A 26,846-nucleotide genomic window follows, 5' to 3' on the forward strand; every position below is an offset into this window, starting at 1 on the left:
TCCAATGGTTTACATTGTTGTTGGTGGTGATATACTTTTATGATTTTGAGAAAGTCTAGCAGAATGAATAATAGTCACGTTTTTTCCTGCTTTAGGTCTTTATTTACTTGCGGATGTTTGCAACTGACAGTGGATTTGAAATATTGCCTTGTAATAGATACTCTTCAGAACAAAATGGAGCCAAGATAGTTGCAACAAAAGAGTGGTAATTATTACACTAGTCAAAACTCAGTGTATATCTGTTTAAAGTTCTGAAATTGTCATTGAAGTACTTAAGAAACCATGGTCAGGGTGAGCCAGTCTTTCCCTGAGAATCAGTACAGTTCCAAGCTCTGACCTGTTGATTCAGGGAGAAGTGAAATCAGAAATCTGGGTGACCTGGTCCCATCTCTAAGCCACAGCATGTTGATTTTAAATAGCTGTTCTGTGCTGGACTGCTGAAGAAGGGTGCCAAGGTTTATGACCTACTTCCAGGGTCAGTATGACAGGTCTTAAGTATTACAGAAGAAACATTTGAATACATGAACCTGCTTTAAAACATGCATGCATGCTTTTTTTTTTTTTTTTTTTTTTTTTGTTCTTTTTTTCGGAGCTGGGGACCGAACCCAGGGCCTTGCGCTTCCTAGGCAAGGGCTCTACCACTGAGCTAAATCCCCAACCCCAGCATGCATGCTTAAAGAAAAGTAGTAATGACCTTTAATCCCAGCACTTAGGGGACAGACAAACAGATCTTTTTGAGTTCGAGGCCAGCCTGATCTACATAGTGAGTTCCAAGCCAGCCAAGCTACACAGTGATGTCGCGTCTCAAAAGTAAAGTCAAATCTCAGTTTGAGGCTTAAAAGTCTCAATAGATTAGAAGAAAGGTGTTTTTCTCTTCCCTGTTAGTGCCTGTTCCTTACCTTTTATTCCAAGAGAAATAGGCAGTCCCTCCAATGGTTCTTTAGTATTTTAATAGCAAAAATTTCAGGGGTCAGGTACCTAAAAATAGAATGTGCAAAAGAGCATTATTCCCAAGTAGACTCCTGGGATGGGTGTACACAAAGGTATTCTGCCTCAGATTTGGACTGAACTACTTACTGATTGACTCTTGTGGCTCCAGTGTTGCAGATGGCAGGCTTGAGATCTAGGGCCCAAGGACTGTACTTTGCAATTAAGTAGCCACCAACTTCATGGAGTCTTGGAAATATAGCCTGTCTCAATGAAGAGGTGCTGTATACATCCTCACCAGAGTTCACATTGTGTTCTTTTTCTCTTTCATAGTTCCTATAGTAACTGCCTGCTGAAGTATTATTTGGGATATGTGGACTTAAAGTACATTATTAAGAGGAATTTCACCTCTTCTTCCTTGGCGTGACTACTAGGAAACTTGAGCTTGTAGTTTGGGCTTACTACTTTTATCACTTTTATCACTTATCACTTTTAGTGAGTGGTGCACCCTACTGGAGGATGACAACAGTCTGGGCCTCCATGACCCCACTGCTGTGGGACCCATTTGCAAATACAGTGCACAACAGCAAGTAGCTGAGCCCCTGCCTCCCATGAGATGCTGATTCAGGCTCTGCAGGGAGTTGAGAGTTACAAGCAGAACCGTGCCTTACCTAGAGAAGCTTCCATTTTCTTGTGGGAGTAAGGTAGATAAGAAATCAGGAAGAGCATGCTCAGGTGAACTCCGGTCAGTCAGCAAAGTATGTGGAGCCAGGGCTACTCAGTTCTGATATTTAGTGGGAAGGCTTATTTTTTTTTAAAAGAAGCCTTATTATAATTACTAGTAATTTTTATCACATATTTTAAATAGGAAACGAAATGACAAAATAGAATTACTGGTGGGTTGTATTGCCGAACTTTCAGAAATTGAGGAGAACATGCTACTTAGACACGGAGAAAACGACTTCAGTGTCATGTATTCCACAAGGAAAAATTGTGCTCAACTCTGGCTCGGTCCTGCTGCATTTATAAATCATGGTAAGCTGCCTTCTGAGGCGTCTACGCTGTGTGGGCTGGCTGCCCACAGCTAGTGTGGCCTGGCCATACTCAGGGGAGTTTGGAATGGCCGTTATCTTCAGATTTATTAAATATGCCCAGTGTGACTTGAGACCTAAACTGTGATGTTGTCTGGAAAGCCTTTTCAGATTCTGTAACTTCGTGTTTCAGATCTTATCAGCAGTTAATTGACTTTCTCTTTTGGACATTTTTCAGATTGCAGACCTAACTGTAAGGTAAGCATAAATGAAGCCAAATACCAGAGATTCTTTGTTTGCCTTGGGTGTGAGACTCTTAACAAGTTACTTCTATTTCAGTTTGTGTCAACTGGCCGAGATACAGCATGTGTTAAGGCTCTGAGAGATATTGAACCTGGAGAAGAAATTTCTTGTTATTATGGAGATGGGTTTTTTGGAGAAAATAATGAGTTCTGCGAATGTTACACTTGCGAAAGGTAAAGGATCAGACTCCCTTCCTATTCAGCATGTAGCTATCATGATGGTGAGCTGTTTACCCTGCCCAACCGCCCACATCACTGAGTGTAGAGCTAGCATGTGCTCTGTAGCTTGGCACCCAGTGAAGTGGGAAAAGCAGGACTAGATGCGATAGAACTGTTACTGATGGGTCACGATACAGAAGTGCTTAAGAGAAAGCAACAATAAATGTAGTCTCTGAAGGTGTGCAAAGGAGAGATGCAGTGGAGGTTACAAGTTTCTACTTAAGTTGTACTAATTTCACTAGAAGAATTTTAAAAGGTAAAATCTGATGACAGGCCCTCAAGATAAGTATCTGAGTAAAAAGAACTGTGATGTTAGCTGTGAGCACATAGATGTCACTCCTTTCATAATAATACATTTATTTTTGGAATTGACCAAAACTATATTAAAGCTTATGAAACAGTATGCCTGATGAAAACCAAGAAAAACAAAAAAGAACATTGGGGTAGCCCAGCAAGGTAGTTTATGCCGATAATTACAATATTTGGGAGGCTGAGCCAGATGCACTGGGAAAAGTAGGTAAATCTAGGCCACATAGCAAGCTCATTCTCAAAACAAACATGAAAGAAATCTAGTCCTTGGCACTGAACAATGGCGACCACAGCAAAGGTTAGAGGAGAGTTGGTGATATAGTAGATACAGAGCTGCCTAAAGTACAGGGAGCCTGGATAGATCCCAGAGCTGCATGAGTGGCTATTGTGGTGGCACATGCCTGTCATTCCAGTACTCAAAAGTGAGGCAAGAAGATCAGAAGTTCTGGTCATAGAGCATCTGAGACCAGACTAAGAAACAAGAGAATTGTCTTAACAGATATAAAGATGATTATAAAGTGGTTATGGTCAGATTGATAGATACATTGCTTAGGAATGAACAATAGTGAGCAGAGTTCTAAACAAGCAAAGTGCATATGGGAAGTGAGTACTACTGCTTCCGGGGAAAAAACAAGCTAAACTCCCAAATACAGTTTAAATAAACAATATAAAATGATTAGGAAAAGATCTGCCTAGGGGCTTGAGAGGTAAGAGCATGTGCTGCTCTTCAGAGGACCCAAGTTTAGTTCCCACCACACATGTTGTGCTGTTTCAGCCACTCCAGGGAAACTGACACCCAACCTTCCTGTCCTCTGAGGGTTTGTGTGTGTTTGCGTGCACACACACAATTAAAAAGAAAATAAATCTTTACCCAAAGCCGAATGTGGTGGCACATGCCTTTAATCCCAATACCCAGAAAGTAGAAGGCAGCAGATCTCATGTGACTTAGAGGCTATCCTGGTCTACATAGAAAGATCCTGAACAGCTAGAACTAGAGACCCTGTGTCAGAAAAGAAGGAAGGGAAAGGAAGAAAAGGGGGGGGGGGGACAGAGGGAGAGACAGAGACAGACACACATCCCGAAAGCTCTTCCTACCTAACTTTAGGATTTTAAAGGTCATGACTTAAGTAGTAAATCTAAAAAAAATGCTCAAATGACCCAGTTAAGTCAAAGTCAGATGAATACACAGCTCAGCAGCTAAGAGTTCATACTGATCGTTTCATAGGATCCAAGTTCCAGTCTTAGCCCCTGTGTCAGGTTCTTCACAGCCCCCAGTAACTCCAGCTCCAAAGATCTGATGCCACTTCTGGCTTTTATAGGCTCATATGTGAGTATCTACACACACACACACACACACACACACACACACACACACACACACACACACGTCATAGAACATTGAATACATTCATGAATGTTCTGTGTAAATGTGAGCTTTCAAAGCATGTGTTTAATGCACGATTACTCTTAGACAGACATGGTGCCAGAAAATTGAATGCTTGGTAAGATGGTTGTGATGTAGGATCTTAGTTTTGCTTCCTAAAAGAAATAATGTAAATTGAAGAATCCGCTACATAGTGTTTCTACAGATCAGGTCCACAGGCAGAAAATGAATGAGACAGACATTGTAAGTATACTTTCAAAAGAGTTTTGGTAGATGTGTGCTGGCCCTCTCTGAGAGCTCTAAAGCTAGCAGTTCTCTGTGGTGGAGGCCTTATCAGTTCATGTCAGCCCTGTTGGCCACACACCCTCAGCAGCTAAGCTTGTTTTAAATAATGTGCTCCATTTGTTTGACCTTTGCTGTTTTCTCTTTCAGACGGGGAACTGGTGCTTTTAAATCACGAGTAGGACTGCCTGCGCCTGCTCCTGTTATCAATAGCAAATACGGACTTAGAGAAACAGATAAACGCTTAAATAGGCTTAAAAAGTTAGGTGACAGCAGCAAAAGCTCAGACAGTCAGTCTGTCAGCTCTAATACAGACGCAGACACCACTCAGGAAAAAGACAATGCAAGTAAGTAAGGGAGCTACTGTAAGGTGCCGGTTACACTCCTCAGTTCTGTAGAATGCCCCAGAAGTTTTTTTTGGGTTTTTTGTTTTGTTTTGTTTTGTTTTTAAGATTTATTTATTTTATATTTGTTAGTACACTGTCACTATCTTCAGACACACCATAAGAGGGCATCAAATCCCATTACAGATGGTTGTGAGCCACCATGTGGTTGCTGGGAAATGAACTCAGGACCTCTGGAAGAGCAGTTCAATGCTCTTAACTGCTGAGCCATCTCTCCAGCCCAGCATCAGTAGTTTTGAAGTCCCAAATTCATAGAAACTGAGACTTGAGGCATTTCAGCTAGAAATGCACTTGGCAGTATACACTTTTAGTCCATAGCAGTTTTCATCCACTCCAAATTTAGAGCAAACCTCTATATGTATTGTTGAATACTTGGTAATTTGACATTGAAATATTCAGTATATGTTCCAGGACTATTGTGCTCAAGGAAAACATTTTCAAGTCCTTGGTGATTGTGTAATAGTGTTTTAGGCCCTGCAAGAGCTTGGCTGGGGGGCTGGGGATTTAGCTCAGTGGTAGAGCGCTTACCTAGGAAGCGCAAGGCCCTGGGTTCGGTCCCCAGCTCCGGAAAAAAAAAAAAAAAAAAAGAAAGAAAGAAAGAAAAGAGCTTGGCTGGTTCATCAGGCTACCCATATTCATCTCCAGCCAATCTAGGAACAAGATAGACCCAGAGTTCATTATAGCTTCAAGACTTCCATCATTTAACTGCTTGATTAGCATTTTTGAAGTGAATCAAGCTAGTTCACTAGGCTCAGAAATGTGCCATGAGTATTTGGATGTGGCTGTTGTAGGATGTGTGTGATGGCTACTACAGAAGGTAGCAGGCTCTAAGAGGCCAGTTTTATCTTGGTAGTGTATCTAATGGAAATTGGGGAGGGGGTTAAACCAAAAAAAAAAAAAAAAAAAAGGAAGAGAAGAAACGTCACAGAGGCCAAAGATGGCACGGTGGAGCTTGAAGTGCTGGGACCTCTGTGGCGGCTGTGATGTCGCTACAACAGCAGGTTCTCCTGTCTGACTTGTCTCTGCTAGAGTCATCTGTGAGAAAGGTTGGCCTTGGTTGCCTATAGAGTATGTCTTCTAGCACTCTAGTGTCCAGTAACTGAGCACTTAGGATCCTCCTCAGGTACTGGCTGTTCCAGGATCTTCTCCATGCCTTCAGCTGTTTTCAACCCACTCTTGGGTACTCCTCCTTACAGCAAATTTTGAAGAAAAGGGAAATTGTCTCCTCCATGATGGTAAATGCCACTGCGTGGATATTTGAATCTACTTGAAGTCCAAGGCCAGGCGTGACCTCTAGTATGAAAGCAATAGTGTAGTTCAAGTTCACACTTTTTAGCTGAGGCCCAGAGTGAACAAGGAGGAGGAAGTATTAGTCTCTCATTCACTGTTGACTGTTGCTTCTATTAATAAAGGCAGTGTAATGAACTTCGTTTTCTTGAGTCTGGTTCCTTGAAGACACTGTAGCTTGTGAAGCCCATTTCATAAATGCTTACATGGAAACACTGAGGTGTGGGCTGCCCTCTAGACAGCCACAAAGCTATCCTCAGAGAATGGCTCTGATGAATGAGAGAGTCCCTGTTGTTGTGGATGAACTTGATCACTAGAATATCCATTATAAACTCAGTATACCACTGAGCCTAAATACTTAATACAAATAGTTTCTGGAGGTGTTGTTATCTATACTAGTAGCTTGTTACAACATGGGAAATAGTTATTACTAAATCCAGTAGTTTTTAGAGAGATACCAAGATGTGGTGTTTCTGGCCCTTCCTGGGAAACCTTTGCCTCAGCTCCAAGACAAGGGCAGGGTTGCTGCAGAGCTGACTCCTTTTCCTCAAGCATAAGCAGCACTTTGAGCTCAGCACTTTAGAATAGGAAGCTCAACCTTGGTAGCGACTGCTCGTGTTAGGTGTGTGGGTTATTAGTCAGAATGCCTTTTAGTAACATGAGTGTTAAGTAAGCCAAGGCTTATTGTCAGTGACTTGGAGGCATGGCCCAGGTCCCAGCAAGAGCCAATGCTTGAGTATCATTTTGCCACTCTCCTGCCTAGCAGGAAATGGTGCCATAGTGCCTTAGTACATCTAGAAGTGTATAGGACAGGCACATAGTGGGTCCTTTGCCCTTGTTCTTACCTATGCTTTATCTCTTTTGTGAATTTTTTTTATTTTTACTTCTTTGACCCTGGAGAGTGGCCATAGCACATGTGTGGGGGTTGGATGACAGGTCGGTGCTGTCCTTCCACTATGCTGCTCTCAGCAGTGGAACTCAAGTGCCTGCAAGTGTCACCTAGTTAGTGTTGTTTTAAAAGTCAAGGTTGTACTAGGATGTCCAGGTCATAGTTCAGAGCATCACACTTTCTCCCAGGGCTTCAGGCACGCCTAGCGTGTGGCCACGGCCTGCTGTTGGCCTGCATGCTTCTCTTTCTCCTGCCTTCACTTGCAGTTTGGCAGCTGGTAGAGGTACTGCTGTAACAGGTGTACTAGGCAGCGTTGCTCCCTAGGCACAAGGAAAACATTCTTTCTCTAAACAAGGCTTGAGAGATGGTATCTAAGAAGGTCCAAGTTGGCTTTCTGCTTTAGCACCCAGGAATGAAAACAAGACATTCCATGTCCAAAAAATGAGTCCTCCAATCTGAGTTCCAGTGCCCTTTGGAGAGTCATGGGTTTCTAGGCCTTGGTGCCTTATTGGCTTGTCTGTCTCCTATAGTTAGTGATAAAGGTATGTGAGACATGAAGACTCAAACGGTTCCCAAAACCAGCAGTCACTACCTTTATTACAAGCCGATGCAGGACCCAGCAGACACGGGCAGTAGAATGAGTTTATGTGGACTAAAGGAGCACCTGGCTAGGCCTGAAGGTAGAGCCACCCCTTCTCTGTGACAGGGCTACCTCTCACTGATTCATTTTCCTGCCAGGCCTGCCTTTCTATGCCTTTCTCATCATTCCTTTCAGGTGGCCTTGCCAGTCAGTCATGACAGGCAAATGTCCTTGTGCCTGATAATGGGAGCCTTTCATGTGCTGCCTAGGGTTTTCTGGATTCTAAGCTACAAATGGCCCTTGTACAAACTTGATCCGCATGCATTGCCAGCATCGCCTAAGAGCTCAAGGCAGCACTCGTGTTCGTTCGTCATGCTTCTTTATGGTGCACACAGAGTATACTACCTTATGGTTTAAATGACACCTTGGAGCAACCTCAGTCAGTGGCCATCCAGTGTGTCCTCTGTGAGTTGGAACTGAAGCTATAATGCAGGTAGCATAACAGTGATAAGGAACTCAGGTTCTGGAGCTACAAATATCACTTCTCAGCAGACCCACTAGCCCATGAGAGCTTGGCTCCTTCATAGGTATGTTAAGAATCACTTTAGGTCATCATGTGACTTGTATGCAGTGTCCAGCAGGTAGCAGTCAGAAGAAATGTACACGATACCAAAGTTACCATCCAGGTTATGCATTTGGGACTTAACCATTACAAAAGAGAGAAAGTGCCCTCAGCAGGGGCAGCTAGGACACTCCTGCCTCTGGATTTCAAGACCCTGACAGAGTCTCAATACTCTTTGAAGTGGTTGACTCACAGTTTTCCATTGTATCCCATAACTTCCTCCTCTAGATTTAACATGGATGCCCCATCTCCCTTAAATGTCTGCATAGCAACTCGCCCTGGCATTCTAGGAGAGTCTCAGTCACACTTTTCTGATTCATTCTTTCAGTGAGCTTGCCTTTTCACTGGACTTTTGGTGAGACGATGCTTTTCAAATAAACTGTGAGTCCCTTTACAGACACATAATACTTTACAGACACAACAATACTCTCTGGAACTATGTTATCAAGTGCAGTCTATTTGTGCTCAGATCACAAACGTAAGAACCACTTTGTCAGTGATTGGCATTGCTACCACCAGGGACTCTAAGAAAGGGAGGATCTGGGAGACATCAGACTCAGAATCACCTTAAAATGGAATTCAGCTAATGAGTTACATTAAAGACTAAGTAAAGAGAGCCTTTGGTGCCAAGAGTCAGAAAAGACTCCTAAAGGATGAAACTGGCCAGGTGAGGCATGTCCACAGCAGAGGGACACGAGTGGGAAGGCCTTTAATCAGGAAACCTGTTGCTTCACAGATGGAAAGAAGGAATGTGACTTAGTTGAAGGTTTCAGGCTTTAGTCTTAGTAGTCTCAGGTTATTGCAAGGGTTACCTTCTAGAAGGACATGAGATAAGTCGTTCTGGCTCTGGAGGGAATGAGACTGGACAAGTGCCATGTGTGGTCCAACAGGAGGTAGTGGCATGTGGAACAGAAGCAGTAGGTTTCAGTGACTGCAGAGGTAGATAACTGCAGGACTTTATGAGGCAGTTAAGGAAGGAAGAATCGGGGATGATCAGCTTCCTTGCTTGTGCAGTGGGCAGATGGTATTTACTACTGACAGGGTGGAGAACTAAGGGAGAACCTGCCAGAGCTCTAGGGGACAATGTAGGCCTATCAGCCCTGGAGCAGCTTTAATCAGTGTTTATGAGTCTAGACCTGTGGTTCAGGAGGGCAGGGCTAGAGGCTTAGGGACTGCTAGCATCTGAATGGAAGCAACTGTGGCCAGGAAAATTATATTCAACGGGCTTGGGCTGGCGGATGACTGATGGCCTGCCAGGGCTAAAGGAAGACAGGATCATATATTCTTCACCTAGGGGAGAAGAAAGCGGTTACCAGACTCGAGTTCATAGAAATAAAAACAGAAAAGGGCTGCAGAGTACACACTGCTTTGTGCCTGCTGCAGTCCACTAGAGGGGCAGGGCTCAGGCTGCAGAGGGTGCTGACCAGAGCATGCTGTGGGTCAATGTGTGGATCAATTCCATATTCAAAGGAAGAGTGGGATGGAAATGGGAAAATGGAAGGCTGGAGACGGAAGAGCCTGGTTATACATAGTTCTGGAAGAAGCCATGTTTGAGGAAGCATGACAAATGAGAAAAGCAGTCCCTTGGGTTGTGCCTGGAAGCAACCAGAACATTGAACATTAATGTGTTTATGTGGTTTGTTAGAGCCATCTGTTTGCTAAAGTATTCCCTAGACATCCTACCTTTAACATGAGAGAAAGAGCAGGAGTGTAAGTGTACACAGGTGTGAGTCATTCCAATCTATAAGTCACTCAGCCTCAAGTGGAATCCCATCCAGACTGGACTGAACTGCTCTAGGAATAAGTCATATTCTTGGCAGCAACCCACAGAAATGTGGATTCTTAGTCCGTTCAGCAGCTCTCATCACTGTGGGCTCAGATGGTTTGGGTAGACTGTAGCTACTGGCAAACCAGTCCCTGAAGTAGAAAGTCGTCTACTTCTGGTGGGTCATTTCAGAGTGTCTGTTAGACATTCTCGTTCACTTCTAGTGATGAGAGTACTGGCACTGCTAGCTCCTTGCTTTGCTGTGTGGAAAGAAGGAGTGGCTGCCCAACCAACTGTTGGGTAGGCTCTTTGTGGGCTGCCCCTGGCCTTTTGAGGGTGCTGATCACTTGGTCACCACAGCCTTTCTGCTGACTAGTTTTAATAAAGGAGTTTTTGCTGCTTTGTGTTTTTGTTTGTTTGTTTTTGTCATTTTTACCTGCAGAACTCAGAGAATTAAATAATTAAAAATTAACTAATGAGCTAGGGATGGGTGGAGTGGTAGTGCACACTTTTAATCCTAGCACTTGGGAGGCAGAGGCAGGCAGATCTCTGAGTTCAAGGCCAGCCTGGTCTATAGAGCTAGTTCTAGGACAGCCAAGGCTACACAAAGAAACCCTGTCTCAAAAAAAGACAAAAAATTTGACTAATGTAAGATTTCATGATTGTGTAAATGTAAAGGGAAACGTTAAGACAGGGCAAGGACAACATGTCCTTGGGTCACAGCCTCCCGAGAGGCACTTAGCTGTCAACTGAGTCTTGCAGCCTTTGTACTGTTTAGATCTATTGTCCCAAGTTACCATCAAGAATACACTATCTCTGCAGCTCTTGAGCTAATAGCCACCTGCATAGCTTCCCATCTTGTGATGCAAACAGCATGCGTTACTAATGCATGAGTATTAGCGAGGACAATGTATACCTCTTAGAATCTGTTCTGTTAAAACCACTGGAGAGAACGTGTCTTCTAGAGTCCAGCACTCAATGCATCTTAGCTCTGTTGCTATACTGAGTCAGTAATAACATACTTTGGGAAAATTTAAAACAGTGGCTAAGAGTTCAGGAGAGAAGCTGGGCATTACAGTTCACACCTATGCTCCCAGCACTTAAGACAGTCAGAAGTGCTGAGAGTTCAGGGCCAGCCTGGTCTGTCAAGTTCCAGACCAGCCAGGATATATGTACATAAGACACATGGGGTTGGGGGGGGGATGAGAGTAGAAACTGTAACTCATTTGCTTTCCCTTTAAATCTTTTATGTAAGAAAAATACTTAGTCTGGACCAGTGAGCACTGACATGGGAGATACATGCTAAGACCCTTGAACCATAGTAGAGACAATATGGGGTTCTGTTGAGACTGCCCCTGGAGGGCTGCCTTGCATATGTGTGTGTCAGCAGTTTGTGGCCGGTGGTCTGCTTTGGGGATAGATTATTTATGTCCTGTTGCAATACCAAGCTGGTTTCATCTTTTTTTTTTCTTGTAAACTTCACAGCTTCTAACCGAAAGTCTTCAGTTGGTGTGAAAAAGAACAGCAAGAGCAGAGCACTGACGAGGCAGTCCATGCCAAGAGTCCCAGCGGCTTCCAACTCTACCTCACCTAAGCTAGTGCACATGAACAATTCCAGGGTACCAAAGAAACTGAGAAAGCCGGCGAAGCCTTTACTTTCCAAGATCAAACTGAGGAATCACTGCAAGCGGCTGGACCAGAAGAGCACATCCCGGAAGCTCGAGATGGGGAACTTAGTGCTTAAGGAGCCCAAAGTTGTGCTATATAAAAATTTGCCAATTAAGAAAGAGAGGGAGGCAGAGGGACCAGTCCATGCTGCAGTGGGGAGTGGGTGCTTGACTAGACATGCTGCGAGAGAACACAGGCAGAACCCTGGGAGAGGTGCTCACTCGCAGGGCGACAGTTTGCCCTGCACCTACACAACCCGGCGCTCTTTGAGGACAAGGACAGGTCTGAAGGAGACCACTGACATCAAGCTTGCACCAAGTCCCTTGGATGGCTATAAAAATGGTATACTGGAACCTTACCCAGACAGTGGCCAGCAGCCAACCCCAGAGGTGCTGGAAGAACTGGCTCCTGAGACTGCTCTCAGGGAGGAAGCATCCCAGGAGTGTCCCAAGAGTGACTCCTGCCCTTCACGAAAGAAATTTCGACAAGGGAAACCCGTGAAACACTTAGCAAAGACAGAGGATTGCAGTCCAGAGCACAGCTTCCCTGGGAAAGACGGGCTGCCAGATTTGCCAGGGCCCCATCCCGACCAGGGTGAGCCCAGTGGCACGGTCAGGGTGCCTGTGAGCTACACAGACTCTGCTCCCTCACCTGTTGGCTGCTCCATTGTCACACCCGACAGCTTCACAACAAAAGACAGCTTCAGAACTGCACAAAGTAAAAAGAAGCGGCGGGTCACCAGGTACGATGCACAGCTGATCCTAGAGAACAGCTCTGGAATCCCCAAGTTGACGCTTCGCAGGCGGCATGACAGCAGCAGCAAGACAAATGACCATGAGAGTGATAGTGTAAACTCCTCAAAAATCAGCATCAAGCTCAGCAAAGACCATGAAAGTGACAGTAACCTCTATGTTGCAAAGCTTAGCAATGGGGTTAGCTCGGGGCCAGGCAGCAGCTCTACTAAGCTCAAGATTCAACTCAAGCGGGATGAGGAGAGCAGGGGGCCATGTGCAGAAGGGCTTCATGAGAACGGTGTGTGCTGCAGTGACCCCCTGTCCCTGCTAGAGTCCCAGATGGAGGTGGATGACTATAGTCAGTATGAGGAGGACAGCACAGATGACTCGTCATCTTCTGAGGGGGAGGAGGAAGAGGAGGACTGTGAGGATGACTTCGATGATGACTTCATCCCTCTTCCTCCCGCAAAGCGGCTGAGGCTAATTGTTGGTAAAGACTCCATAGATATCGACATTTCTTCAAGGAGAAGAGAAGATCAGTCTCTAAGACTGAACGCATGAGCGCTCACTCATTGTCCTGGGGAACTAAAAAGTAAAAATCCCAGCCACAGCTTCTCAGCGCAGCACTTCTGTGGTCTCATCACCTGTAGGCATAATACTGTAGAAAGTGTACAGCATCCTGACTCTTAAGTCTGATTTGTGCAAATTTTTATTGTACTTTTTAAATAGCCTTCTTATGTGCAATTCCGAGGGAAAGCCCTGTTGTAAGATAGAGGCTCCAGTAAACTATCCAGTGACAGCAGCTCTCCACATAGGACCTTCAGACACTAATGTGGTTACACCATGTTGTCACCTATGAGAGCAAGCGCCAGCCAGCCTTCTTCCGTAGATGACTAAGCCGTAGTTAGGGCGGAGCAGAGCAGCCTTGTGGGAAGGGTTTCCAGCATCTGCTCCTATCACCAGCATTGACCTCTGGCTTTTGGTTTATTTGCTAGATGTTTCCCCCTTGGAGTTGTGTCGGTTTCACACTGTTTACCGGCCCAGGTGTCCTGTCCGTGGCCTTCGTTATCATAGCAGACCATTGGCTGGAAGTCAGATTGATTTCTTTGAAGAAAAAATTAACTTAAATGCAGTCTTCTGCGTGACAGCTCCTTCTCAGTACATTATATGTACGGGCTGGTGGTGTGCAGGATGAGTTTTCAGAGCAACTTATTTATTGCTTGTCTTGTAAATTAAAGACCGTGTATTTAACACTTTCCAATCCTTTTAGATAAAATTGTTCTTTGCAAGAATGATTGGTGCTTATTTTTTCAAACCTTTGCTGTGAACAGCGTGGCGACAGCGAGCAGCGTTTGTCTGATGAACTCCAGCTATCTTAATTTGGGTCTTCAAGTTTCTGTTGCACTTGTAAAATGCTACAAGGAATATTAAAAGAAATTATTCACTTTAACTTATAATAGTTTATGAAATAAGAACCTGAGTCACAGCTTTTGTTCTGTGGTAACCTATACAAACATTTGTCTTTGGGATTCAATGTAAAGAGCTGAAAACGATGTATATGTTGTAAATATTTGTGTGTTGTGAGAAATTTTTGTCATAAGAAATTAAAAGAACTTACCAGGAAGGTTTTTAAGTTTAGAAATATTCATGCCAATAAAATAGGAAATTATAAATATATAGTGTAAGCACTGCATCAGTGGGCGTTCTTGGCTTATGTTAGTTTATTATGAAAGTATCAGATTTTTTTGATTATATTATCAGTCAAACAAAAAGAGGAGTCAGATTTAATTTGTTTTTGAAGCACTTTGAGAAGAGAAATTAACTTTAACTTAATGAGCAATTTTTGATTACTGCTTTATGTTCGATACAGGCTTGTTTGTTTCTCTGGATTATTTTACAAATCAAAGAATTTGAGAATATCAGTCAGTCTGTAGCAGGTGTTTGACACCAGTGGGTCTGTTTATTTCCTGGGAAATATGTAGGTACCCTTTCAGATAGATACATAGTGTTCCTAAACGACACAAGCTAGTGGACTCTGTTCCGGCGTGTCAGAAGGGACCTGCAGGGAGGGAAAGGTCCAACAAAGAGCTTCTCAGTGCTTCCCTGTTGCTGACGACACTATGGTATTCAGCTTGGGGACACTTGGATCCTTAAAACCGTTGCTTAGAGGTTCCAGTTACAAATTAGTAAGATTCATGAGTGTTTCTAGGATACGATGTCTTTGCTCCTGTGCATGATAGAATCCCTGCTGTGGTCCTGTACAGTCTTGTCCTTGCCATGCGGTCTCACCCTCTTGGGTGTCTATCTCACTGGTAAGCAGAAGGGAAGACAGCATGCTCGCGCGCACACACACACACACACACACACACACACACACACACACACACACACACCCATTTGCTATAGCCGTGAAGAAAGGCAGCCCTGTGTCTCAAGATCTCCTGTGTCAAGGCATCCAGAACACCTTCCATGATGCTTCCAGTCCCCATGGGATCCCCAAGTGTAAGTGTGAGCCACGTGCCACCTCCAGGAAGCTGAAGGTGAGCTTAGGAGCCTGCACAGGGCAGCTGGTCACCTGCATTCCCATGTTCTCTTGGGCTGTTGAGACTAAATCCTCCCGTTTCTTTGAATACCAACAATAGCCATTTCAGGAATTTCAATCTTAAGGAAAAAGTAACAAAATAACATATTTCCCATTTTCTCCATTTTTAAGCTTAATTTTAGTAACTTATTTATGATGTTTATTTTAGTTTTGTTGTGGCCTCGTCTGGAGGCCGACCTTCCCATGGGTCTAAGAGCAGTGACATTGTGAGGAGTTGCTGCCTCTCAGGAGTTGTATGCACAAGCATTCAGCAGTGCTGCTGATGCCGTCTAGGGAACCTTATTTCCGTTTCTCAAGGCAGGGGCCTCAGACTGTTCTCGATCTGCTGTAGAACTTCACTGTGGGGGTGCCAGAACCCCACACTCTTGACCAGTCTGGAAGAGGTTACACTCAATAAAACTCTCAGCTCGAGCTTATGCAATGATTGGTAAAGTTTTTGGCAATTGTAAGAATTAGGAAATGATCCTAGAAATATATGTAAAGTATTCAATTTTCAATCATTTTTCAAATTACTGTTTTAAATTGTTTTGCTGAGTTGTAATACTTTTGAGATACAATGTATTCCTTGTACTGAAAGAATGAAAAAGGACTTTTTCAGCATTTGAGGTAAGTTCTTTAACGTTTCATTAAAAAACATTTTTTACAAATATTTTGTACATGCACTTGCAGTATTGAGGTTAATCATTTTAATAAATTCGGAAATTAAAATGATCTGGTCAGTGTCCACTGTGTCTTAAGAAGTCTTCCACCAGGTGCTTCCAGGAAGCAGTTTGTGAATTGGGGTGAGCCATTGTACCTGTGACCATGAGTAAGAGGGGCCTGACTCACTCCCTCAGAATGGAGGGACCATGTCTTTCACCCCAGAAAGGCTGCTTTCAGCACCCCAGACACATCAGGGCTTTTTTTCTCAGTGTGTTACCGGGCTTCCACAGTTCACCAAGTTGCCTGGAAACCCTGAGACTCCCTCCTCAAATCTCAACTTTTTGTGTCCAGTATATGTCCTGCTACATAGGCTGCCAGTCAGATTCAGGTGGGTCGGAACTTTTGTAGCCCCTATGAAAGGGCAAGTGAGCTCTTGGCATGAACGAGAAGGCTATAGCCTCCCTCCCCAGTGTCCTAGATCCCGTGGGCGATGGACAGCAATAGATCCCAGAAAGCAGCAAAGGACCAAATGAATGACCAGAGGGTAGATGAATGACCACCCTCCAACCCACCTCTGCCACACTCACCCTCCCAGATCACTTAAGCTTTTTTTATATAACCCAGACTGCCAGTTGAGGACAGATTAAGAGATTCTCTGTGTCTTTATCAGTTTACTGCCCAGGCTCAGCCATGGTAGATGGGAGTGGCCCACCATAGTCTGCTCTACTGAAAAGAAACCATGCTTTGCTGGGTCACATAGGTTCAGTCTGAGACATGAACAGGCAAGTCCTTTTTAGTACGAGTAATGGCTTTTTTTTTTTTTTTTCCAAATACATTGAGCACCTTTTAGGCATCTGAAGTTAGGTAAGATTTGAGTTAAAGATGAGAGTTGTTTAGGATAGACAGCCCAGGCCTCCCACACAGGAAGTGCTGCACTGGACACCATTTGTCCTCTGTGACCTTAGATAGCAGTTGGGAGTCATTTTAGGAGGACCAGGCTAGTGGGGGAGAGTGGAGAAGTCTAGCTTGGGGAATCACTACTTTCATTAAAAGACTGCAAGTTTAACCAAGGACAATGGAAGTTACCACAGAGTAAGAAAGGAGGTGAGAGGAGTTAGTTATTCAGAGCTAAGAATAACGGAGGGATTAAGAACTGTCTTTCTGGGGGTTGGGGATTTAGCTCAGTGGTAGAGCGCTTGCCTAGCAAGCACAAGGCCCTGGGTTCGGTCCCCAGCTCCGAAAAAAAAAAAAAAAAACTGTCTTTCTGGCTTGCAGCTACAAGAGGAGTCCACGGGACTGGAAAGATACCTCAGTGGTTAAGAGCAATTGTCCTTAACAGAGGACCCAGGTTGGTTTCCAGCACCCACATTGTGGTTCACAACCTTAGGTAACTCCATCTCCAGGAGACCCAATACCCTCTTTTGGCTCCCATGGGCAACAGGCATACATGTGCACACACACACACACTACATATATACATACATGTAAGCAAAATGACAATATACATCTTTGTATAAAAAGGAGTGGGTGTGTTGGCATATGCCTTTAATCCCAGCACTTGGGAGTAGAAGTAGGCAGATCTCTGAGTTCAGTTCCAGCCTGGTCTATGTAGGGAGTTCTGGGCTAGCCAGAGCTACATTGAGACTCAAAAATACAAAAATGAGGCAGGTGTAAGTGGGAGGTCCACACCTTTCCAGGATAGCACAGGCTTCCCATGAGACTACCAAGAGGAAAAGGTTAAGGGCGTGGAGGAGAGCCAGGCCACTTCAGAGCTCTGCCCTGTCTATAAGCAATAGGCAGGGTTGGGGGTTTAGCTCAGTGGTAGAGCGCTTGCCTAGCAAGTGCAAGGCCCTGGGTTCGGTCCTCAGCTCCAGGAAAAAAGAAAAAGAAAAAGAAAAAGAAAAAAAAAAAAAAACAAGCAATAGGCAAGGTCATCTGAGGGAAAGGTGAGGTCTGAGGTTTTGGGAAGTGTGAAATGGACAGTAGGAATGTAAGCTAGCTATAGATTCCCAGTATAATTGGTTAAGTATTTACAGTCAGCATCCAAACATCCGTGGGGTTCCAACTGATTGCACTGATCAGTGAATCTAAGACCAGCAGGAGCCTCCAGAGATAGTGGGGTCAGAAGGCATAGAGGTTAGGGTGTCAAAAACGTTGAGCCAGGCATAAAACTCCACATCTGTGGGGGCAAGTGGACCATGCCACCAAACAGAAGAACTGGTAAGTTCAAAGCAGGTTCAAAAGCCCCCAGTAAATCTCATAAGTGAGAATGGCAGGTGTGGAACCAACGCCCAGCCAGACTCTACCTGTCCTGGAACATGTAACCATGACACCCCACTAAGAGAACCATGACAACTGGTCACTTAGCATAAAAACTATAGAGTTCTCTATGCTAATGTGAGGCTAGATAGGCCCCAAGTGTTTGGCCAATGAGCTTCCCTTCCTGCAACAGTATTTAGTCCCTGGTTCATCCTTAGTAAGCCATATGCATTCACATCCACCATAAAAATAAAGCAGTTTGGACAAGCAAGGGCCATTTCCTTCAACAAGGATTGCAGTCAGGGGGAGGTCTTTGCCTAAATTTCCCAGAGAAGGCCTTCTCTCTCTCAGCTCCTCAGTATTTATTTATTATATATAAGTACACTGTAGCTGTCTTCAGACACACCAGAAGAGGGCATCAGATCTCATTACAGATGGTTGAGAGCCACCATGTGGGTGCTGGGAATTGAACTCAAGACCTCTAGAAAAGCAGTCAGTGCTCTTAACCACTGAACCATCTCTCTAGCCCTCACATTCAGATTCTAACCTCTGCCTGTTAAATATGAGTGTCTAGGTGGGAATAAATTTTGACAAGGGACAGACAGTCTAAGTGAAAATGAGGCAGACAAGTAGTAGAAGCAGTTCCGTAGCTTGCATGGGTTTGTGCACACATCCACCTTCTAGCAATGCACTTGGCAACCTGAGTTTTACCTGCACATATATGACAACATCTTACTCCAGACAATGTGCCTAGCAACCTGTCATCCACACTGGAACCTTTTAATGCAGTGGATCTCAACCTTCCTAATGCTGTGACCCTTCAATACAGTTCATGTTGTGGTGACTCCCAACCAGAAAATTATTTCATTTCTACTTTATATTTTATGTATTTTTTAAATGTCTTTATTTTATATATGTGAGTACACTGTCACTGTCTTCAGACACACCAGAAGAGGGCATCAGATCCCATGACAGATGGTTATGAGCCACCATGTGGTTGCTGGGAAGTAAACTCAGGACCTCTGGAAGAGCAGTCAGTGCTTTTAGCCGCTGAGCCTTCTCTCCAGCCCTGCTTGCTACTTTACAACTGTATTTTTTCTACTGTTATAATATTTGCTACTGAATCATAATATGTGACCCCAAAATTGTCACAACTGTAGGTTGAGAACCACTGTCTTAATGACACTTGAACTTGGACTGTTTATAGTCAAACATACTCCATATATATCCAGGTAGAATAGAACGGCCAATCTGGCCTAAACTGGTTTGGATGTGTATTCAAATGAGGCAAATTGTGGACTTTTAAGGAGAACCCCTTATTTATCAGGTTATGCCTATGCATAATTGGGTGTGCATATGATCACAGTCAGATGCATTATGGGAAGGGCATGTGCAGTGAGTGAAGACCTATGTGGTAGAAGCCTGACAATCAAAATGAAGAGCCCCCCAAAGTATGTCTCTAGTTACTAAACTCCTACTCTTGAACCCCATAAAAGGCACTCTTAAAGGTAAATGAGGTTCTTGTCTCTTCACTCATGAGGCCACTGCTCCTCCCCAGTACATTTGGATATCTTCCATTGCTTTGCTTAAATCAAATTTCCTCACAACTTTACAAACAGTGCAGGGGTTTTTTTGTTGGTGGTTTTTGTTTGTGTTGTTTGCTATTTGGACACGGGGTTTCTCCATGTAGCCATCACTCTCCTGGAATTCACTTCATGGACCAGGCTGGCCTCAAACTCAGGTCTGCATGCCTCTGCCTTCTGAGTGCTGGGATTAAAGGCCAGCGCCGCCACCACCCGCCAAGCCAGTGCAGGCTTTTATTTCCTCCTCCCACCCCCCTCCCGCCCTCAGGTTGATGTGAGGAATCCTCATCCACTGCTCTTCTGCCTTAAGCACTTAGTCAGGTTCTCTCAATCAAATCAAGCTAGTCTCTCTAGTCCAGGTTACTCTGATGTTGTATGTCCGAATTCCTGAAAGATGTGACCCAAATGGCTACTCACCCCAGATAGGGAATTGACAACAGAGTAAAGGAAGAACACAACCAGAGTCTGCCTTGGCCAACAAGTGACTTTATTGGGGTTACTCACAGGAGCAGATATGACTCAAGGACAGCTGTATCACCAGAGTCCACTCCAGCATGGGTGACAGCTCACGAAGACTGGAAACCTGTAGCTCATTGCACAGCCCACAGGCAGATCAGCAGGTTGGAGAACATCTACTCCAGGGGGCTCAGTACTCAGCATCTCTTCCAGGTAGTCTCAGCGTATCTCTCAGCAGTCCCCACTACTTGGGAAGTCCGGAGAGGATCTAGTCAGTTTCAGGGACTTCCTAAAGTTGGTTCAGTTTTGTCGTTGTTGTTGTTGTTGTTGCTGTTGTTGTGGGATTGGGTATCACTCTGCAGCCTTGATTGGTCTGGAACTTTCTATGCAAACCGGGCTAGCTTTGAACTTACAGAGATTTCCCTGCCTCTGCCTCTGGAGTGCTGAGAGTAAAGGTGGGCCCTCCATGCCAGGGTTCCTCAGGTTATAGGGCTTTGCTGAAGGATGCAATGGTCTACCTCCCTCTAGAAGAAAATGCCTTAAGGAGGGTTTCTCCCCACTGAGGGGTTTTATCTCTGAAGAAACTGCTACAACATCTGAGGGTGCCAGGTCACCAATGTACAGAAGAGACACCACCTCACCTGGCATTGTATGCATTCTGGGGTTACTGGAATGGCAAGTGTTTTAAACAATGGGCTGTCTCCCCTTATTTCATTCCCGGATAAGAGGTCAAGAATGTATTCACCAGGGCCTGGGGATTTAGCTCAGTGGTAGAGCGCTTACCTAGGAAGCGCAAGGCCCTGGGTTCGGTCCCCAGCTCCGAAAAAAAGAACCAAAAAAAAAAAAAAAAAAAAAAGAATGTATTCACCAGGTGGTGGTGGCACTCACTTTAATTCCAGCACTCAGGAGGCAGAAGCAAGAGGATCTCTGTGTTCAGGGCCAGCCTGGTCTACAGAGAGAGTTCCAGGGCAGCAAGGGATACACAGAGAAACCCTATCTTTAAAAAAACAAAAACAAAAATAAAACAAAGCAAAAAAAAAAAAAGGAAAGAAAAAAGAACTTAGGGCTGGAGAGATGGCTCAGCGGTTAAGAGCACTGACTGCTCTTCCAGAGGTCCTGAGTTCAATTCCCAGCAACCACATGGTGGCTCACAACCATCTGTAATGGGATCCAATGCCCTCTTCTGGTGTGCCTGAAGACAGCTACAGTGTATTCACATACATTAAATAAATACATACATACATACATACATATTAAAAAAAAAAGAACCTAGCATCATCCTGTCCAGACCTTGACCACCCATCCATAATAAATGGGAAACTGGGAGACATATAAGGTAGGAAAAGAAGACAAGGTTCCTGCCTAGCAAGCGCAAGGCCCTGGGTTCCGTCCCCAGCTCCGAAAAAAAGAAAAAAGAAAAAAAAAAAAGAAGAAGAAGAAGACAAGGTTTCGTGAGGCAAGCTAGAAGAAGAGTGAACCAAAGTGACTTGCTAAGAAGGTGAAACACATACACGTGGGAACTCACTATTCTGCAAGTGAATTTCAAAGTAACAGTTTTTAAGAACCGCTCATTGTTTTCCACTTGTCTTCCGTGGGCTCAGTGGGGCCAGGGGCAGCTTGTCCAAAGGTCAGTGTGCAGATAAAGAAGGGCGACCCACCCATTAGTCAAATACAACCGAGAAGCCCACAAAGTGGGGGAGGCACATTGGGTGCCCCTGGCATCTCCTGGAAGGGAAAGGCTGCTGCTGCCCTAAGAGGTGGGACCCTTCTTTATCTGCCACCCCCTGGAACTCCAGGAGTCCAGGACCAGCACAGAGGTGCAGGGGGTGTGTGCAGAGTCCTGGAGATAAGGCTAGACAAGCTGTCCAGGACAGAAGGTGGAGCCCAGCTTGGGGCCCTCAGGAGACTGGGTGACAAAGGGAAAGGTGGGGACCCTGGTCAGACATCCTAGAGGCACATGACTCTCCAACACTTCCTAATATGGCATAGCGATAGATCACAGCTTGTGAGATAGATCACAGCTTGTGAGCGGGGTGACGGCACAGCCCACGTACCGAGACTAAGAAAAAGAGCAGTGAGTCTGGATGCCCAGAATTCATGAAAAGCTGAGTAAAATAGTTCATATCTGTAATGACAGCCTTCCTATGGTGACAGGAGGCTCAGGGAGGAGAAGCCCTGTAGCTCGAAGGGCAGCCTGTCTGGTATACAAAGCACTGAATAGGAGATCCTGTCTCAAACAAGGTAGAAGAACATGAGGACCAATCCCTGAGGTTCTCCTCTGACCTCTACATAAATAAATAATTTTTTTTCTTTTCTATTTTTCGGAGCTGGGGACTGAACCCAGGGCCTTGAGCTTGCTAGGCAAGCACTCTACCACTGAGCTAAATCCCCAACCCCAATAATTTTTTAAAATGTGCATGTGCACACACACACATACACAAAGGTGATGAAGATGATGGTGATAACTAAAACAAGAGAATGCCTCACATGATGGTGAAAACCTTGGAGGGACATCCTCAACAATATAGCACATTTAAGACCAGCCTAAACGATGTAGGCCCCTGTCTCCAAAAGGAAAAAAAAAAAAAAAGCAAAAGCTAAGGGTTTGGAGAGATGGCTCAATGATTAAGAACACTTGCTTAAGTCTGGAGAGATGGTTCAGTGGTTAAGAGTAGGGGCTGCTCTCCCAGAGAACCCAGCTTCAATTCCCAGCACTCACATGGCAGCCGACAACTGTCGTAGTTCCTGTTCCAAGGGATCTGACACCCTCATACAGACATGCATATGGTCAAAACACTAGTGCACATAAAGTTTTAAAAGACAAAACAAAACATTTGCCTAAATGTCTTGCGGAGGATCAGCGTTTGAGTCCCAGCACCCACATGACAGCCACCTATGACTTCAGTTCCAAAGGATCCAATGCTCTCCCATGGCCTTTTCAATCACTGCATACATGTGGTGCACATACATACATACATACATACATACATACATACATACCATACATACATACATACATACATACATGCAGGCAAAACATCCCTTTACATAAAATAACAATAAAGAAAACTTTAACGAATAAGTAAATAATATTTAAAAATAAATCAACCCGGTATACCAAAAAAAGAAAAAAAAGGTGCACACAATAGAAAGATGTTTGGCTTTGTGTGCCCAGACAAGCTGGGAGGTCACACAGCTTCCTGTGACCTAATTCCTATGTCTATGTTTTCACACAATCTGTCCCAGCCCCAGCCTCAGGGCCACCAGCATGGGAGCCTGGTCCTGCCACAGGAGGCCTCGTCGGGTGAAAGGCTGACTGCAGAAGCCATTCTAGCCCATGATTCTATCTGCCCAGAGTCATTAGAGTAGTGAGGCTGAGTGGGCCAGGCAAGTGGCTTGGATGCAGACAGTCTTTTCCCCTTCCTATCTGGCTGCCTGAGCCACCCACCCTATGCCAGCGTGGCAGGCAATGCCAGGCAAGTGGCCAGGTCAGCAGGAGGAAACTGCTGTTGACATGTGACAGCTATGTTTGCTTACCTGGGGCCACCCACCAGAAGAGTTAATATTCAACTTCCTCTAGACCCTGGAGCTGCAACAGGGTCTAACTATGGTAACAGAGACATGAGTCAGCTCTTGCCTTAGAGAGAGAGTGTGCCTTAAAGTTCAGACAAGCCTCTTGTGGGTCCCTTACCTGTTTCTAGAAGAAACCTGAGCTTCAAAGTGGCATGTGACCCAGTACCACTCAGCCCACAGACTCTAATTCACAGGCCTTGTGAAGACCTGAGGTCCGAGGAGCTCTGTGGGACCCTGGTTGGCACTTGAACTGTGGTGCAGGTGGAGGTAGGTATGGCACACAGGTCTGAGGTGTGCTCAAAAACGGCTTTCTACCTATTTTCTCTGATTTGGGCCTTCCCAGTATCATTTCTGAAACATTCCCTTTCCCACACTTCATGTCTCTCAAACACACTCACCTCCCCCCACTCAGTCGTGATATCACAAGATACCCAGAGTCCTTTGGGCCTGGCTAGGCCTTGACCCAGGGAAGCATACGTGGGTTGGTAAACATACATCCAAGTACCTTCACTGGAGATGGAAACTTCCAGCAACCCCAGCTCCCCAGTGTCTCCACACCACAGCCTGACAGGGCTCAGAAAGACCTGATGTCAAAGTCTTATAGCTACATGGTTAAGAGCCCTGCACCTGTCATTGTCCCTCTGTCCCAGGGAGGCAGTTGTCCAGAAAGCCATTCTGAGTAAAGGACTGGATCCAGAACCCATTCTAACTATTGAATCCCAGCAGAGGAGAGACTAGAAGTTTGCTCTGTGTTATAACCTTCTCACTTCACCCTGTCACTGTCACAGCCCTGGTGCCTGACAGAGCACTGCCGGAGGATGTGTCCTCTGCTGGCCCACCTCTCAACACAGATTCCTGGGAATGTCACAGCCTTCAACCCAGCATCATCCAAATGCAAGGAACCTTCTTGGCCTGCCTGTTTATAGCCAATAAACGCAGAGAGGGAAACTAAGCAGGGTAAGGGAGGGCATGCGGCAAGAGAGTAGAGAACCTGCTCTCTATCCTCACCCCAAATCCTTTCCCTGAAGTGGGAGGCAGAGAATGTGGTTCCAAATTGACAAAACTGCAGCGAGCGTGGCAGGCACCAGGTCATGGCCCTCCAGTCCTTAGTCACTAGGTCAGGTAACTAGGAGGCAATGGAGGTGCAGAATGTGATTGCCAAATGACTTCTGAAGGCCTCTGTGTTGGCTGGACTGATGGGAACCCAGTCAGACAGGCTGACTTTGGACTTGGCTTCAGGAACTGTAAAGGACTTCCATCCCACACACACTCTGCTTCTGACTATAAAGCTACAATTGCCCAAGGCTGTCAGCAGGTGTGTGTAGGTGCTCCTAGGTGTGTGTGTGTGTGTGTGTGTGTGTGTGTGTGTGTGTGTGTGTGTGTGTGTGTATCTGAACATTGTTGATGCCTGGTGTCTTCTATCACTCTTCCTTTTTAGATTTTTCTAAGATTTATTTATTTTAAACATTTATTTATCTATTTATTATATATAAATGTGCATTGTAGCTGTCTTCAGACACCAGAAGAGGGCATCAGATCCCATTACAGATGGTTGTGAGCCACCATGTGGTTGCTGGGATTTGAACTCAGGACCTCTGGAAGAGCAGTCAGTGCTCTTAACCACTGAGCCATCTCTCCAGCCCAGATTTATTTAATTTTATGTGTATGGCATTTTACCTACATGTGTGTCTGTACACCATGTGTGTACAGTGCCAGGAGGTCAGAAGAGGATGTCAGCTCCCTCGGGATTAGTCACATAGGGTTGTGAGCCTCCAGAACAAGTATTCTTAACCACGGTTCCATCTCTCCAGTTCCCCCACCTTACGTTTTGAGTTACATCTCTCACTGAACCGAAGCTCCTGCTCTTGGCTGGGCCAGATGTCCAGAGACCTCCAGGGGTCAGCCTGTCTGTCCCCACCCTAGTGTTCGTATTATAAGCATGCATACAATGCATGGCACACCCAGCTTTTTATGAAGATCTTTGTACTTGTTTGATAAGCACATTATCTACTGAGCTATCTATCTACCCAGGCTCCCATACTGTAATATGTATTATCTTACTCGGTATCAGTGCTGCGGGCTGAGTCAAGTCCAAGCCCTCAGACATTGGCCCATTACACTGTGGAACCACATCCAGTCCTTGGCTATTGGTTTTGCTTTTGTGTGTCCTAGTGGCTGCAGATGTGAAACAGGTGGTTTTGCTTTTAGGTGGGGTTGAAATGAGATGACTCTTAGCTGTGTCTGGCATCTGATTTGCTGGGCGAGGTGGGAGACACAGGTGGCCTGGGAGGTTTCTCATTTATAAGGAAGGAGACAAACAGGAGGACAGTGCTTTTTCCTGTCTCCTGGACTCAGCTTCAGAAGAGCCCCCGACCCCTACTTGAGCCTCTGCCAACCTGGTAAAGAACAGGCTAGCCCCCGTTGGTAGGGTTGAGAAACAGTGAGTGGTCTCCATTCTGACTTCCCTCTGGGGTCTGATTCCTGGGCTGGGCTCTTCCTTCTCTGGAAAGCCACACAACATTCTCCTTGATGTGGTTTGAGACAGACAGGCCGGGTTGGGGATTTGGCTCAGTGGTAGAGCGCTTGCCTAGGAAGCACAAGGTCCTGGGTTCGATCCCCAGCCCCCCCACAAAAAAAAAAAAAAAAAAAAAAAAAGAGAGAGAGAGACAGACAGGCCTTCCCACCTACTTGGCTTTACACCAGGCTTTGGGGCAGGGGGAGGGAGGAGCATTACTTAAACACCATGATTGGTCCAGGGTTGAACACATAAACAAGATGGGCTAACAGATACAATCTTGGGACTTTAGCAGGGGCTTGGGGAAGCAGAGTCCTCTCCTACTGGGGTCATCTGCTTCTTAGCATTGATCCTTGAATACCACCACAGAGGAAATCCTTCACCTGTATTCCACAACCAGCCCTGGTGATGGGATTCAGAAACCCAAGTTGAGCCATAGGTCAGCCTGGATATTGCTTGTCTGTGTGGTTCAGAGCCAGGCATTCATTGTCCAGTCCTAAAGCTCTGTCAACCATGGGCTATGGCCCTGTCCTATGGAGTACACATGCTCACAAGGCATGGTGAGGGGTATGGGCTGAGGCCTGCTGATGTTCCCTCATAGAAGGAAGGAATAGGGAGAGTCACTAGACCCCTTCCTAAATCCAGGAGCCAAGGTGGCAGCCAGGGTGACAACATATGTAAGGCTCCTCCATGTTGTGATTTGCCCCGGAGTTATCTGTATCTTGATGCTAATTTCATTGCCTCAAGGATGGCTGCCTAGTCCCGTACTTAGGATTCAGGTGAATTCACCAGAACCTTCTCCCCATTTAATTT

The 26,846-nt window shown here is 45.2% G+C and overlaps 1 protein-coding gene and 1 non-coding gene across 7 annotated transcripts in view; both read left to right on the forward strand.

The window, feature by feature from the left end:
* The window catches only part of Kmt5b (lysine methyltransferase 5B), a 49,380-nt gene extending 33,664 nt beyond the window's left edge, over positions 1 to 15,716 (forward strand). For 4 of the 6 annotated variants that reach the window (NM_001108512.2, XM_087573608.1, XM_087573618.1 and 1 more), the window contains 6 exon segments: positions 96 to 205; positions 1,796 to 1,962; positions 2,197 to 2,216; positions 2,298 to 2,434; positions 4,605 to 4,801; positions 11,487 to 15,716. In NM_001108512.2, coding sequence (NP_001101982.1) covers positions 96 to 205; positions 1,796 to 1,962; positions 2,197 to 2,216; positions 2,298 to 2,434; positions 4,605 to 4,801; positions 11,487 to 12,964 — 2,109 coding nt within the window. In that variant the 3' untranslated portion in view covers positions 12,965 to 15,716. 6 annotated transcript variants of the gene reach the window in all.
* A 10,354-nt stretch (positions 15,717 to 26,070) lies between these two features.
* Positions 26,071 to 26,147, forward strand: Trnap-agg2 (transfer RNA proline (anticodon AGG) 2). Its single transcript has one exon. It is a non-coding gene; the product is annotated as a tRNA-Pro (tRNA).
* Positions 26,148 to 26,846: the final 699 nt, after the last annotated feature.

The sequence above is a fragment of the Rattus norvegicus genome, chromosome 1, assembly GCF_021556685.1.
Source record: "Rattus norvegicus strain SHRSP/BbbUtx chromosome 1, alternate assembly SHRSP_T2T, whole genome shotgun sequence".
Classification (NCBI taxonomy): domain Eukaryota; kingdom Metazoa; phylum Chordata; class Mammalia; order Rodentia; family Muridae; genus Rattus; species Rattus norvegicus.